The 15119-nt window shown below is 44.6% G+C and overlaps 1 protein-coding gene across 1 annotated transcript in view; it reads right to left on the bottom strand.

Moving 5' to 3' along the window:
• Positions 1 to 218: 218 nt before the first annotated feature.
• Positions 219 to 15119, bottom strand: part of LOC131410965 (aldehyde oxidase 4-like) — a 58964-nt gene continuing 44063 nt past the window's right edge. The window contains exons 27-35 of the mRNA XM_058549549.1: positions 13568 to 13663; positions 11816 to 11944; positions 7418 to 7492; positions 6539 to 6591; positions 5925 to 6039; positions 5675 to 5740; positions 3355 to 3540; positions 1116 to 1283; positions 219 to 272 (exon numbers count right to left, since the gene is read on the bottom strand). Of these exons, the coding sequence (XP_058405532.1) occupies positions 219 to 272; positions 1116 to 1283; positions 3355 to 3540; positions 5675 to 5740; positions 5925 to 6039; positions 6539 to 6591; positions 7418 to 7492; positions 11816 to 11944; positions 13568 to 13663 (942 nt within the window). The remainder of the gene's footprint in view (positions 273 to 1115; positions 1284 to 3354; positions 3541 to 5674; positions 5741 to 5924; positions 6040 to 6538; positions 6592 to 7417; positions 7493 to 11815; positions 11945 to 13567; positions 13664 to 15119) is intronic.

Raw genomic sequence — 15119 nt, 5'->3', positions numbered from 1 at the left:
AGTGCGAAAGAAAAGAAGAATTTTTGATTCTAAGCTTCGTTATACATTTTCGTGAAAAATTGCATCCTAAAACATAGTCATGCTGTGACCTAAACCACAGAGAATAATGAAAAATGCTAAAATTGTCCTTGACAATTGGGAACCAACCTATATTTTTCTCTGGTTTGAAAATTTTAAGGTCAATCATGTATTCTTTCATTTTCTAAGAAAGCGTAGGATTAAGACACATGGATGGACCAAGGTGTAAAAGTTGAAGGATCATCTCTGGGAATCTAAAAAAATATCAAAAGAAGGAAGATGGTTATTAATAAAATGCTGTATGAAAAAAGTTGTAATTCAGAAGAAAAGTTGTTTGTAAAACAAGAACAGGTCAATGTCCATTTAATTCTCATCAAAATTATATAATTTTCATATTTATTTCAATCTTTGAGTCATGAATCTCCTTATCCTCATAACTTTTCTGTTTAGGATAAGATGCATCTTACCCAGAAGCCCTGTAATTTCAAAGGCATAAAGTGCACTCTAATTCTATACCAAAGACTCAGTGAGGGCTGCAGTAGGCAGTTCCAATATTCCCATTATAGGAATAGTCTTTGAGCATAGTTCTAGATATATTTTTAGCAGCTGGAAAATGGAACTGTGTTCTATTAGTGTGTGATTACAAGGCATATCAAGATGGGCCCAATGTCTTGATATTATCTTTAAATTATTTTTATGAGTTTGCTTAACAAAAATTTTCTACATAATTGCCAAGATCAGATATCTATTTCATCTAATTTGGTTATTGAGGTAATTAAAATACCACATCACTGCATTTTGATAAAGTGTTTAAAAAAGTGACCCACCGCGTCCAGTTGCTATTAGCACTGGCTCAACTGAGTGTGCTTTTCTTTGGGATCTGAAACAATTAAAGTATCCTTTGAAGAGGTTCACTCACTTCAAAGCTACTGAGCTTTGAAACATATAGGAAGTAGCAAGTGGAGGCAAAATGAGAATTTTCATTGGCAAAGGTGAACCTGCCCTGTAATTTTTTCATGGTTATCAAATCCATACCAAGAATCTGAAAGTCCACATATTGGGTGATTACAAGAGGGACCTCTCCTCATCCCCCTTACCATGTCAGTAAACTGATCCACACAGGTCATCCTAATCAACTCAGGAGTTGCTGGGCTACTCAGGGTGAAGGTCTTGGTCAGCCCCCTCTCTCTGCGGGCAGCAGTCACTGCATCATATATGGCAAACAGCACGGAGGATCCCAAGAACATTCCAGCCTCACCCAATCCCTGAGAGGAGGGCAAAAGGCTGTCAGAAATGCATAGTTCTTTTAGGACTAATTTGTGTACACACTCACACACACACACACACACACACACACACACACCACGCACACTGACCTCTGCTGGCTTTATAATCCTGAGAATGGAGAGCATCTGAATTGCCAGAATTGAACTGCCCCCATGCTTATTTGTGTGTGGGGTCCTCCTCAGAGTAGCTCATGAAAATGCCTCAGGACATGAGGAGAGCAGGGCAGCTAAAAATTCCTGTTCCCTTGCCCAGGTAAGGTCCTGAAGACTGCAGCCCTTTGGTGCCTAGGATACTTCAACTTGGGCTCCAGACCATTTATGTTTAACTCAAAACCGAAACAAAACAACCACAATCTTTGTAGCTGTGCTTGGAAGACAGTGAGGTGGTAGCCTCTGGAGAGTGGACTGTTGAAGTTTTCATTTGTGCTAATTTCCCTGGCGTGTGTTGGATGCCAGAGTAGATAAAGGCTATCCCAGGCTTTGGTTTTCACTCTGGAGCAAATGTGGAGGGAGAGGTGGAGCTGGTGGAAGGAGAGGTTTCCTCCGAGGTGAGGAGGAGAGTGTGAGAGCGGAGAGGTCTGGTGCCCTATTTGGAGCAGAACTGGCAGGGAGATGGCTAGACCCCAAGAGGCAAGGTTGTGTCGGGACGGTCTTTAGAGATGTCCCTGGCCAAAGTCTGGTGCAGAAGTGGAGACAGAGGCCGTTCAGACAGGAGGTCTCACCTTCCTTCCAAGCTTGACCTACTCGTAAGAAAGAGAGAGAATTCCCTGAAAACCTAAGGTTAAAGTTGCCATCTGTCAGGCCAGATGTGGGCTCTGAATAGAACTTAGGTTGGAGAAGTTGTGTTTTTTGCACACTTGTGTTTGAGAACCCTTTTGTAGGTCTTTATGGGCCAGTTAGAGCCCACGAGCTCCAGGAAGCATGGGGTCAACACTTCTTGTACCAGTGGCTAGTAACACGTCAGAGCAAACAGTCAGTGAGAAACTTGTTTGAAAGCCCATTCTGATCTAGGGATGGTGGGGGAGAGGCAGTGTGAGCAGAAAGAATTGAGTCTGGAGGACACATGGGAAGGGTGCAGAAAAGAAAGCTCTGGGCTGGTGAAGTTTGCCTACAATTTCAGTTTTATCTCATGGTGGCACTTAGCCTAATGAACCAAGATGTCTGACTCCTCCTTGAACCTTCTTGGTTGATCTAAATTTGTTTCATGATCTCTCTCAAGAGTGAAGACTCTACTTGGGCTTCTGGAGTCAGTGAGCGGCCCTCTGCTACAGGTTTGCTTTTCTTTTCCCTTCTCCTTTTGGGATTTGCAATTCAAAGGAGTAAGCAATTCAAGGAACTGTTTTTTCATTATGTCTTGAAACAGTAAGTTGTTATGGGCTGAATTGTGCCCCCCCCAAACCCATATGTTGAAGTCCTAACTACTCCCCCCCGTACCCCAGAATGTGACTGTATTTGGAGATAAAGTCTTTTTTTTTTTTTTGTGAGGAGATCAGCCCTGTGCTAACATCTGCCAATCCTCCTCTTTTTTTTTTTTTGCTGAGGAAGACTGGCCCTGGGCTAACATCCGTGCCCATCTTCCTCCACTTTATATGGGATGTCACCACAGCATGGCTTGCCAAGCAATGCGTCGGTGTGTGCCTGGGATCCGAACCGGCAAACCCCGGGCCGCCACAGCGGAGCGCGCGCGCTTAACTGATTGCGCCACTGGGCCGGCCCCGGAGATAAAGTCTTTATAGAGATGATTTAAGTTAAAATGAGGTCTTTAGGGTCGGCCCTAATCCAATATGACTAGTGTCCTTATAAGGAAGGAAATGAGGACACAGAGAAACATCAGAAGCGTGCACACACACAGGGATGACCAGGTGAGGACACAGCGAGAAGGTGGCCATCTGCAAACCAAAGAGAGACCTCAGAAGAAGTCAGACCTTGATCTCAGACTTTCAGCTTCAAGAACTGTGAGAAAATATCTCTCTGTTGTTTAAGGCACCCAGTTGGTGGTATTTTGTTATCGCAGCCTTAGCAAATGAATACAGAGGTCTTGAGTTCTTACCTTGGATGAGTAGATGGCTATGGGATTTTGGGAACGCACCAAAGTGACATAGAACTCTTCTGGTATCTCAGTGACAGTGGGGATTTTGTAGTCGTCTGGACTCCGAGAATAAAGCACACCTTCTGGGGAGTATTTCAGTTCTTCTATGGTATATAATCCCATGCCTTGAATAAACGCTCCTTCAATCTACAGGCAAAAATTTCACAGTGTATAAGTATATGATATTGGTTGAATAAATATTCCAATGTGACTGAAAATGGAGCTCTGAACCATAGTAAGCCAGTCTTGAAAGCACTGCCGTGGATTTTACAAAGGGTCCTTCAGGATCTGGTGCCTGCCATCTTGCCTGGCCTCATCCCCAGCTCTTCTCACTCAGGTATCCCACACCCCAGGGACGTGACACTTGTCACATTCTCCTAGTACACCAGGTGCGTTCAGCTCTCCAAGTCTTTGTAAGTGCAGTCCTGACTCTCTTCACGGCTCTCCACCTCAGCTTGTCCACTTGCAGAGACCTATTTATCCTTCAAGTCCCAGCTGATGAATTACTGCCTGTTTGGAGCCTTCTGGATCCTCCCACCATCCCCTGGGTGGATTTAGGAAGTGCTTCCTCCAGGCTCATGGCATCCTGAGCACATTCCCCCATCACAGTGGCACTCAGAGGGTATTTTCCTTGTTCACCTCTCTCACTAGTTTACAAGCATAACAAGGCCCGGCCTTCTCGTATTCTGTTCTTAGCATGGTGCCTGGTACATAGAGTCTCAATAAATGCCTGTTGAATTAGACGAAAAAGGAGCTAACATTAAAGGATCATGAACTAGAATAAGTGGAACCAGGACACTGCAGTTTATTGTAATATCTGGATTTCTTTACTTCCCTTTATAAATTACTGTGGAGAGTAGATCAGCGTTAAATAGAGTGGGTGGGAAGAAATATTTTTTATTGAATTAAATACTTTTATTAAATTATATACTTATTGAAAGCCATGTTGAGCTCTATTTACACACTCTTATGCTCTAGGAAAAAGTCCCTTTTAAAGGAGGTGTCTGCCTGGAGTTATAAAAATCGAAAGAGAGTTATAGTTTGCATTTTATTGAAATGTAAAATTTAGGAATAAGGTAAACAAATTTAAACACTAAATTTGGATATTTCCAAATGCTTGTCCCTAAAGGAAAAGAACAAAGTCCCAGAGTTCCAGTTTAACACCCTTCTGTTTTCTTTCCTTTTCCAACGTGACAAATGTAGGGTTTTCCTGATGGTAGCATCTCCCTTTCTGCCTTTGCTTGAGTATTAAAGAGGCAGGAACGGCTGGGAGGAGGGGGAAAGGAAGAGGAGGGGAGGCCGGGCCTGGGCTAGCTGTGGTTCTCACACTTTACAGGCTTAAGATGGACTTCAGGTGCAGGTTAAATGTGCAGATGCCAAGTCCCAGCCTGGCAAAGTTGGGCCCGGGTGGGCCCAGGACTCCGTGTTTCCAATAAACACTATAGGTGCTTCTGTTGCAGAGCCGGAGGACCACATTTTGAGAAACACTGAGGGACCAATAAAATTGTTCCCTATAAAGCCCACTGGCTAAGCGAGGTAAACCAGTCTCTTAGGACTTAGGATGGCAGGAAGCTGTCGGCAGATGACAGCACCGCATGCCTGTTGGGTGTGAGGCCAAGCTGCTCAACCGCTCCAGATTGCTGCTCCGGTGTAGACGGTGGACCAGCTGCCGAGTCTGACCTGGGAGCAGCTGGCAGATCTGGAGAGGGCTGATGAGGCCGGTCCACTGGCCCCACCTTGAGTAACAAGGTCAGAAAAGAAGCAAAGCTACACCAACAGCTGGAAAGGTTTTAACCTGAAGTTTAAAAAGACTTTGGGTGTGTTCATTTTATTTATTTGCAAGATAAAAATCAGAATTAAATTCAGCAAGAGGGGAAAAATTGTTTAAGCATTTTTTCCCTTAGAATTCTCTAAATTGTGCAGTCTGTTTAAATTCAATATTAATATGAATACTAATATAATTTTATTATTATGTATTTATATAATCTTCCTTAATTGTGAACATATTAATGTTCATTGAAGAAAAATTGGGAAGCACCGAGAATTACAGAGCAGAATATTCATGCATATTCCTGCCACACAAAGACAACCATTGTTAACTTTTTCTTGAAATTTTCTTCCAATGTTTTATCTATTTGTGTGTTTGTGTGTGCATGTAATATATAATATATATTGCAGAATACTTGTACCGGGTATAAACAGTGTTCGGAGGACTCTGGAAAATACTATTCTGAATGGAATTGACCAAAAGTCCCCGTGGGGTGGTTCTGGTATCACACACCTGTCCAATGTCCAGGGCTGGGTTTATGCTGAAAGCAGCATCCACGAAGATGTCAGTCCTAAGGAGCTGTGCCGAGAGAAATATATAATGGAAAATATTATTTATTTAGAATAGAGCTTTACTAAGATGACAGATCTGTCCCTGGTTCTTCCAGTGGGACAATCAAATTGATTATTATTTACAGCATAGAAAACACATCAATATTTGTGTCTACACTATGAAGATGGTGAACAGGAATGTTGCTCTTTACCTTATGAGCCCCGGTCAGACAGTCGACTTCAACCTCAGAACAGGATGCTCCATAGACATAATATGGAAAAGCGTTACCTTCCTCCTTCTCCCAGTCCATATTCGTCTGGTAGCCTCTGAGAAGACAAGTCAGGAGTGAAAGGAATAGGCGCTTTCCACACTAGTGGTCTGATCACCGGTTGCGCTCCGGGTTCTGGAGATGAATAGAGTATTCCCCGCCCCCCGAAAATGCAACCCCGCCTTGTCCCCAGGGCCGAAGGCCTCCCTCCCCCTTCTCCTGCGAGGGGGGCTGTGCTGATCAGAGCTGCAAGGGTACCATGCAGACACGGGGAGAAGGTCCACTCGTGTCTGACCCTTCCCTCCAGCGCACAGTGACTGGGATGGTCAGAGTGTGTGTAGATAGCTATGGTGTCCCTGCCGGCTGGTAAACAGCGGCTGCCCCAAGGAGTCCCTACCCTCCTCCAGCTCTCCATCCCTGTCTGCAGGACCCATGACTGAAGGGTTACACCGGGCGGGCACAGCAGAGCTCCAGTGCTCTCGGGCATCTGTCAGACTGATGAGCACACACCATCCCTGCACAAGTGTAACCCAAGCCACAGTAAAAACATCCCTTACTTGAAATATCCAGTAGTCGAGAGACTGATGGATTCCTCGAAGGCTTTTGCAATCTTGAAGAGATGATTGGTTACAAAGAAATATAAGTTTAGGGAAGGTAACGAGAAACGCCTTCCATGCTGGGCTTGCCTCCTCTCGTTTGCACCGAGCTCTGCACCCGCAGTCACCTTGAGCGAGACTTCCGCCTTGTACAAGCCACAGATCACGCTTTTCAAGGGAAGAGCTTAAAGGCAGCTGCTCACTGTGCTCTGACCCTCCATTTTTGGCGATTGCACAGTGTAACGTCTATTACTTTTCACCCTTTTTGGCTTTGTACATTAGGGAGGAGGCTAGGCCATATTCGTGTACCTATGTACATAAGTAAGTACACAGGTACGTATATATGTATGTATACACACATATGTACGTGTATGTCTGCATGCATGTATTCTTACTCTGCTTTTTTCCCAAATGATTCGGTTGGCTGTCTCAGTATATTATGTCAGCTTTCTTGCTGGAGTAAACTGGCGGGGCTGGGAATAATAACACTAATGGTAATTGTAATAAGAATTGTTATTAAAACTAGAATGATCCTGTGACAGGAGGACTGCTTTTACCTCCATGGCTCTGGTGAGGGACCGAGGGGACACCTGTCCCTCAGAGCCAGCATGAGAGGGCGAGGCACAAGCCCGGGAGGGAGCCCAGGCTGATCGGGCTCTGTGGGAAATCAGGCTCCGAAACAAAGTGAAATTTCAGCGAACACAGACAGCTCTTTCACTCTTTTGGAAAAACAGGAGTAAATGCTAATAAATGTTTTGTTCTTGAGTGGGCATCACCAACCAGCCCACGCACTCGGGACTGTCACCTTTTCCTGGCAGGGATAACGAAGAGAACACTTACCCAGTCCTCCCAGCTTCCCTGTGGGTTCTTCCTGATGACCGGCTGAAGACGGGCCATGAGGATTTGGCAGGCGTTCTAAAAATAAACGTTTGAAATGACACCAGAAATAAAAGGCACAGGGAACAGCAAAATGTTAAGCATTTAAATCAATTCCAGCGCAGACTGTCCGTTCCGTGGACCTCTTCCTAGTCCTCTAGACAGGGTTTCTGAAACGTGAGTAACGTATGGAACTTCTCTGAAGGAGGCAACTATTCTTGTGGATCCTGCAGTGTAGACTTAAAATTATTTTTATTATAATGTTTAAATACATGCTAACATAAAGCCAGGTAGAATCCCCTTAGAGTTATAGCTCTTCTATAACTCTAAAGCAAAAATAAAAGGACAAAGCACGCAAACCAATCTACATACCAATAAAATTCAAAATAACATTAATTTCGTTGATCGATGATGCTGTTTTTCTGAGGCTAAACTGCTGCCTGGAACGTGGAGAAAGTCTTGACTGCTGTGGCTCACCGACTCTGGGGTTTGGCGTGCCTATTGCGTGCTGGTTGATGGGGCACTTTTCTCTCCACTCTGCTTATTAAAATTGCCACTCGATTTTCATCTGCACCCTATACCTTGCCATCATCTGCTCTGTACTGGGCAATAAAATATCCTTCAGATATTAAGCCCATCTCTGCTGTTTTCTTGTTGCCTTGTCACAAAGTGTACTTCTAGGTCCCAAATGTGGGCAGAGATCTCATGCAAAACTCCACATATAAAGTGGTCATTCTGGTGATGCAAAGTGTGCTTGTTTTCATTTTTAAAAGATTGTCACTGAAATGAAAATAAAAATGATTGAGGTGGAATCTTGTACCCCTGAGATTATAAGCGTCCCGCTGAGCCCCGGCAGTCAGTGGCCTCCGCTGGGCTTTCAGTCTTAATTCAAACACAAATCTGTTTACATGTCTGCCCTTACTTACGCATCTCAGCCTCAAAACCTCCCTCATGCCCTCTCTTGGTTTCCGTTCCTTCTATTCTATCATCCCCTCTTTGGGGAATGGTCTCTGGCTTCTCATGCATTAGGGAGATCCCTGTTTTCATAAATCTATCTTCGCTGGTTCGTTTGGTTTTCAATCACTGACCTCATTTCAAACGGAAGAGCGCCTTCCGAAGAGCGCCACAGCCAAGGCAAACCTAAGCCGTAGAGTTCCTGCCTGTGTGAATATCAGCCGCTCTTCCCTTACGGGCCCTGGCCACGTACTCGTGTGCATCACTTCACACTCAACAGTCTGATGGTCTCCTAAGGTCAGCTCTCCCTTTAAGAGAGTGAGATGTTGTAGAGAACATTTGTCATTCTTTTGTGACCTCCTGAACGCCTTTCTCTGTATGGAGAGTTCTCTCACCTTCTATTCCTTGGGTAGGGTCACCATCCCCTATCGAAGCTCCAAATGCCAGATACTAATTTTTCCAGCTTTCTTTGCATTATAGAAAATTTCAAAATACACAAAAGTAGAGAGAATAGTACAATGTTTCCCCTTATATCCTTTATTCAGCTTCAACAATGAGCATTTATGCCGCAGCCTCACCCCTCAGCTCTCTTTCTTCCCTCCTCTCCTACCTCGCCCCCTTCGCTCTCTCTGCTCCGGCCACCTGGACCTCCTTGCAGATCCTCCCACGTGGCGAGCGAGCCCCCCTGCTCCTGAGCACCTACACGCTCCTTCCCTCGCGGCATCCAGGACCAGGCTCCACGGCAGGCTTGGGTCCCCAGTATGTGCCTTGCCTCATTTCCCTGCTGCCTTAGATAGCACCCAACACTTCCATTTTCTCTTTTCATCACCTCCTTTATTCTGATTCACAACCTGCCGTTATGTTTCTTTTTCTTCTTCCATCTTTATTATTATATAATAATTTGTTATTTATTAACAGGATGTGAAGGGACATTTTCTGACTCATTTTGGGCTACGGACCCAAAAGGATGAGACCAGAACAATAGGTGACAAATAGCCCCCTATTCCAAACCGAGGTGCTTGACCTCCTAAGCAGGTCATGCAGAGAAAGCGGCCACGAACTGTCCCTCCCCCACCACTGTGATATCGAAGGGTTGAAAGTGAAGAGACTGAAAGCTTGGCCTTAGGGAGAGGATTTCATTGGAGAAGGTCATTGGTGCGCTGGCATCTCCATCTTCCCGGGGAGGAGGGGCAGGAAGGGCTTCTCCATCTCAAGCCTGGTGAGAGGTGCTTCAGAGCCACTCGGAGGGCTTGATATGCAGTCTCTGGAGCTGCAGGGCCCCGATGACCAGTGTCTACTTCTGAACTCAAGTCTACAGGTCAGCCTGGGGCAGTAGAGGGCTGTCTCTGGGAGGCCGCTGGACTCCCACTGACCGCATGGCCTTCACAGGTGCACGTGACCTGGGTAGAACCTGTGACGTGGATCTCGCCAGGGGTAAATTTTTTTTTTCTAATTCACTGAATTCTCTGTATTTAACCATTCCATTTTAAGACAAAGTTGGAAGACAAAACCAAAATGAAATCAATTTTCCCTACTTGCTGCTTTCTTTGCTTTGTGGTATTTAATACTTAGTTAATCTCTACTTCTGTAGACATAAATGTACTAATGTTTGTTGATTTCCTAATCCATTTGCTCTTGCTTTTGTGTGTGTGTGTGTGTGTGTGTGTGTGAGGAAGACTGGCCCTGAGCTGACATCTGTTGCCAATCCTCCTCATTTTACTTGGGGAAGACTGGCCCTGAGCTGACATCTGTGCCAATCTTCCTCTATTTTGTACGTGGCTTATCGAGTGGTGTGTAGGTCCTCACTCGGGATCCAGACCCGCAAACCCCCAGCTGCCGAAGTAGGGCAAGTGAACTTAACCACTACACCACCATGCCGGCCCCTGCTCTTGTTTTTGATTTGAAATTTTTCTTTTGATTCAGAATTTTTCCATAAGGCATTTTTCTCTTATAGCCATTTCCTAGACTTTACTCCCATATAAATGACTTCAGTTTTAAAAAGAATTCTGGCGTTCTGAAATTAACAACTTCATCTTCCTCAGCCAATGGACAGTTTATTTACACCAAGGCTGGAGCCACTGTCCTCTTTGCAGTCCATGGGGCCTCAGCTTTTGCCTTTGAATAGATGTTTCCTTTGAACATCTGGAGTGATGGTTGACTGACAAAGACCTTATAGCCTTGGGAAGCTGTGAGTCTTTGTGAGCCCCGAAAGCTCTTCATAATCAACCCGCCATGGAAGCCCACCGAAGAGCTGCAGAAGGTCTGAAGGGCAATCAGATCAGAAACTGTCACTCCTTTCCTTCCAGGCAGACCCTCTGAATCTACTGAACACAGCTGTGCCCAAACCAGACGATGGAAGCCTGTGTGTGGAAAGGCTCTATTTTGAGATTTCCTACATTTTTAGACTTCACATGAAGAATTTTATTTTGTCTCAAAGGTGGCCTGGCAGTATTCACATAGTCCTAAAAGAAGTTTTCATGTTGCAAGTTGAACTTCACCCACTGACCTTTTAAAACAATCTTATTCTTATCTGTATGTTTGTGTGTGTGTATGCAACCATCACTTCTCTTTCCAATACTTTTTCATCACTCCAAACAGAAACTCTATAACCATTAAGCCATAACTCCTCATCTGCCCCTCCTCCCATCTCCTGGTAACCTTGAATCTCTAGATTTTAAAAGGACTCCACCTACAACGGCTCCTGCAGAGGGTGAGGTGCCTCAGTAGAGAGAGGCTGGAGGTGGCCTGGGGCTCAGGGTGGGGCTGGGGCAGGTCATAAGTGGCTAAAGCGATGGGAGAGGCATTGCCCATGTCAAAGTTGCCCAGAGCGACTCTCTAAGGAGCTCACAATGGCATCCACGACAGAAGGAGTCAGATTAACAAGCTCAGATCACGTTGACGCCCACCAAGTAAGATCTGTTCTGCCTCTTACCTCTGTGCTCTCTCTTCCTTGGACTTGACAAGGGTCTGAAATATAGGCTAGGAAGCTGAGGGGTGGAGGGGAGAACATGCAGGGAGGGAAATGGAGAGAAGCTACTCCACCCCCTTTCTATTTGCAGGCCCAAGCTGGGAAGTAGCAGAGACATTGCAATTTCAACTACATTTTGGAGTTTTGGACTGGACATTTTAATTATTGAAATGAGATGGTTTCTGTGAATAAAAGTGATCTATGGATTTTTAATTATCTTAGAGTGACTAAAAACATTATAGGTAGATTTGGGGGAGGGAAGAAGGAACCCACAGAGGGAGCTGCAACCACCTGGAGTCTTGGCTCTGCCAGTAATTAGTGACCTAGAACCAGCCCCCTGACCTCTCTCGGCCTCGGTCTCATCTTCCATAAAGGAAGGAGTGGGACAGAGTCCCTTCCAGTACTCTCATTGGGTGGCTGGGAAACGAAATAAAAGTCACCTGCACGGCCTTCCCGTTGATGTCTGTCCCCATTGAGCCCGCTGTGAAGATGGCGTTGGGCACGGTGAAGGTGCTTGTTTCCGACAGGTGTATGTACGACTGGGGGATGTTCAGTTCGCGACTAGCCACCTGCCAGAAGCAGAAGAAAAATGTTATTTATTTCATTGCCTCTAAAAAAATTAAAAACCTTTAATTCTTTTGTGAACTAAGTATAAAACCTGACTATCCTATAGGGACAAACTTTTAAGTTTCATAAGTAGATTACGAGTTTGAAGATTTTAAATGGTACTGTAAAAGATACACTGCTTTTCAGAGACATGTGGCCAAGCAAAGAATCGTTTTGTGCCTTCCTTTATGCCAGTTTCATAGGAGCCCTGTGGCTGCACGGTCACTCTGAGGGGTCTGGTTTAGTAGGACATGTGCAGGCGAGGCTGGGGTCTCCATCTTACTGTTTACCTTCATCTTCTCCTTGTGGTTTCCAGACAATTGAGCAGATTATATTTCCTTTCTGGGGCATTTTTTAGCCGTAAGGGTTTTGGTATAAAGAAGCAAGATATGTCCAAAGAAGGCCCTGTGGATTTTTGTGATTTCCTAATTCCAAGCACACTATTAAATAATATTCTTTCCTTAAAGTGAAGGATGTAAATTATGTTAAAAATTTAATATGTTAACACCTTAAGGGGCAGTTGGGGCGAGTCTTCTATGAATAGAGTCTATCGATCCCAACTGACTCTGTTCGCGGAAGACTCACCCTAAACTGTTCAGAGAAAATTGAGAACAAGGGAGTGCTACAGAGGGATAAGTTTGGGAGGGTCGGGGTGGAGGGGGCCCAGATGGGGACATGTGTGTGCACCTTGATAGCTGTTTCGCGCCGTAGCAATTCGCGCCATAAAATGTAACTGTCTGAATGTTTTGAATTAACCAATCATGTAAAACCGCGCCAACCTTTTCCCGCTTTATGCTCCCAAATCCTATAAAAGAACTTGCCCCCTAAGGCTCGGGGTCGACCCCTCTGTCTCCTGCGAGGGACACGAGTCGACCCGGAGCTCCGTTCAATAAACCTCTTGCGTTTGCATCAAGTTCGGTCTTCTGTGTCTGTGGGCCCGCGTCATCCCGAGACCTGGTGAGTTGGGATTTCCCTCCCCTTCCCCTTGGGAATCCAACAAAAGAAAATATCTTCTCTCTATTTTTCAGCGGGAGAGAAGATTTGCCCTTGCTCCACATTTTAAATTCAAATTTCATATTCAACAAATTCTCATTTAACGTTGAAAAAGAAGGGATTGCAAATAATCTCTTGCTCTGTCAACAGTACTAGAAACAGTTCTTTGAATTAGCACACATAATTGTTAGTCATGTGGAGTTCCTAGGTAGATTGTGAATTCTAAGAACATAATTTCTCATCCTATTAAACACATTTATTTCTAATGGAGATTTGAATGAACACTGTATTGCTTTGAGCAATTGTCATAAAGCTGAAAATATTTTATCTTTGAAAACTGAAATCACGTTTTTCAGAAGACCTATGGACTTGGTTCTGGAACATGCAGGAAGAATAATATGACATATTTCCTCAATTCTAACACGCACTTCCATCACCCCGCTGCATTTCTGTGTTCCTGAAATCAAAATGAGTCTCACAATTGATCTGTGATTTAACATGACAGTATTTCTCCTGCTCAACAAGAAAAAGCTGTTAACTGACTGTATGACGCTATCCTCTTCCACAATGGAGAAAATGGATATTAATCTCACCTGAATCATTTTGGTGTAAAGGCCTTGTCCCATTTCACAGCCACCATGAATCACCAAGACAGAGCCATCAAGATAGATGTGGACTAGAGCTGCAGCCTGGGGGAAAAGAATTATAATACCAATTTGGAAATTGGTGTGGCCAAGGGTAGCTGTGCGTTTAGCTGAGGTTGCCAGACGAATGGTTTTGCTTCACTGAGCCGATCTTTCACTCTTCATATTGGAGAAGAAAGCCATTATTGGTGGCTACAGACAACCCCTTTCAATAAGCCCCAGACTGGAAAACCATCAATGTCAATATATGAATGGTGGCTCATCTCCCTCCACCATCTCCTGCCTCCCGGAGGCCTTGGGAGCTGCCCCTCCAAAGCTTCTTCTTCCCTCTCTGGACGTGAAAATTAACTTTAAAGCAAATGGGCTAATTTAGCCATGCCACTCTCCTGGGTTTGAGATGGTATTCTTCCTCAGGACCATCAAGTTCTCTACAGGAAATTTTAAATTTTGTGGTTTCACCTCATGACAATCTGACGAGAGGAACGATGACCACGTGTGAACGCGCATTGCCGGTGCTCCCAGAGCCCACATTAGACTTTGTGTTGATGACTGTACAAGCACGAACAGGACCGCTTTAATTGACGGGGCATGCTAGAGGCAAGAGGGGGGATAGTGAGACATCACACGCAGACAGTTAGGATGAAGGCTTCAAAACGCCTCATACAGCAGCAGCCGGAACCAGCATCATCTTGTGAGTGAGGACTTAGTTTTAGAAAAGCAACATTAGCCACCACATTAAGTTAACGTTACCATTTTGACGACTACTGGCATTAAAATATTATTTTTACTTAATTTCCAAATCTGTTTGTGTTTTATAAAAGCATAAGAGGTATAAGAAGCTTGTTCTATGTTTTGTGGTTCTACACAGTTAAATAACACTGAAATAAAAATTCAAGCAACCATTGAAAGTCCAGAGAATTTCTTCCTTTAAAGGGGGTCTGTACGTTATTCTGGCTTGAGAAGTACTCTCTGGGGAAAGGCTGACGTCTGCTCCAAGCCTGCAGCACTCCGGGCCTTCTCCTCCCCCCTCTCATTTCGCTTTCTGCCTTGTTAGTGGACTCCGAGGAGGGGTGTAGACAGAAGATAATTTTGGTAAGAGACAGCTCGGCCACACCTCATCCACACCGTGAGGGGCCCTGTATTCTTTCCTTTGCATGGGTTCGGTTATAGGCACATTTCAGATATTGATGGGGAGAGAAGCAAAAAATGAAAGAGAGCATCAGAAAGAGAAACCCAAAAAAAAACGTTTAAAGTGAAATTAAAAAGAAGGCACAGTAGTTCCTGAGCCTCAATGTAGTAACTCCAAGTTTCTGTGTGAATGGGGTTGCTCTGTCTGTTCTTGTGTGTTTTTGGGAAACTCCATCTTCAAATGACCCTACTGTTGTCACTAAGAAATTAGGAAAGAGAGAAAAGAATCCTCTCGTTTCCTCCAATTCTCTCATGGATCTGAAACTTGACCCCACACCCTAATACCCATGTTTCGGGCCCTGCCCATGGCCAG

Source organism: Diceros bicornis, chromosome 10 (genome assembly GCF_020826845.1).
Source record: "Diceros bicornis minor isolate mBicDic1 chromosome 10, mDicBic1.mat.cur, whole genome shotgun sequence".
NCBI classification, from domain to species: domain Eukaryota; kingdom Metazoa; phylum Chordata; class Mammalia; order Perissodactyla; family Rhinocerotidae; genus Diceros; species Diceros bicornis.
This window is presented reverse-complemented; position numbering and strand designations above follow the sequence as displayed.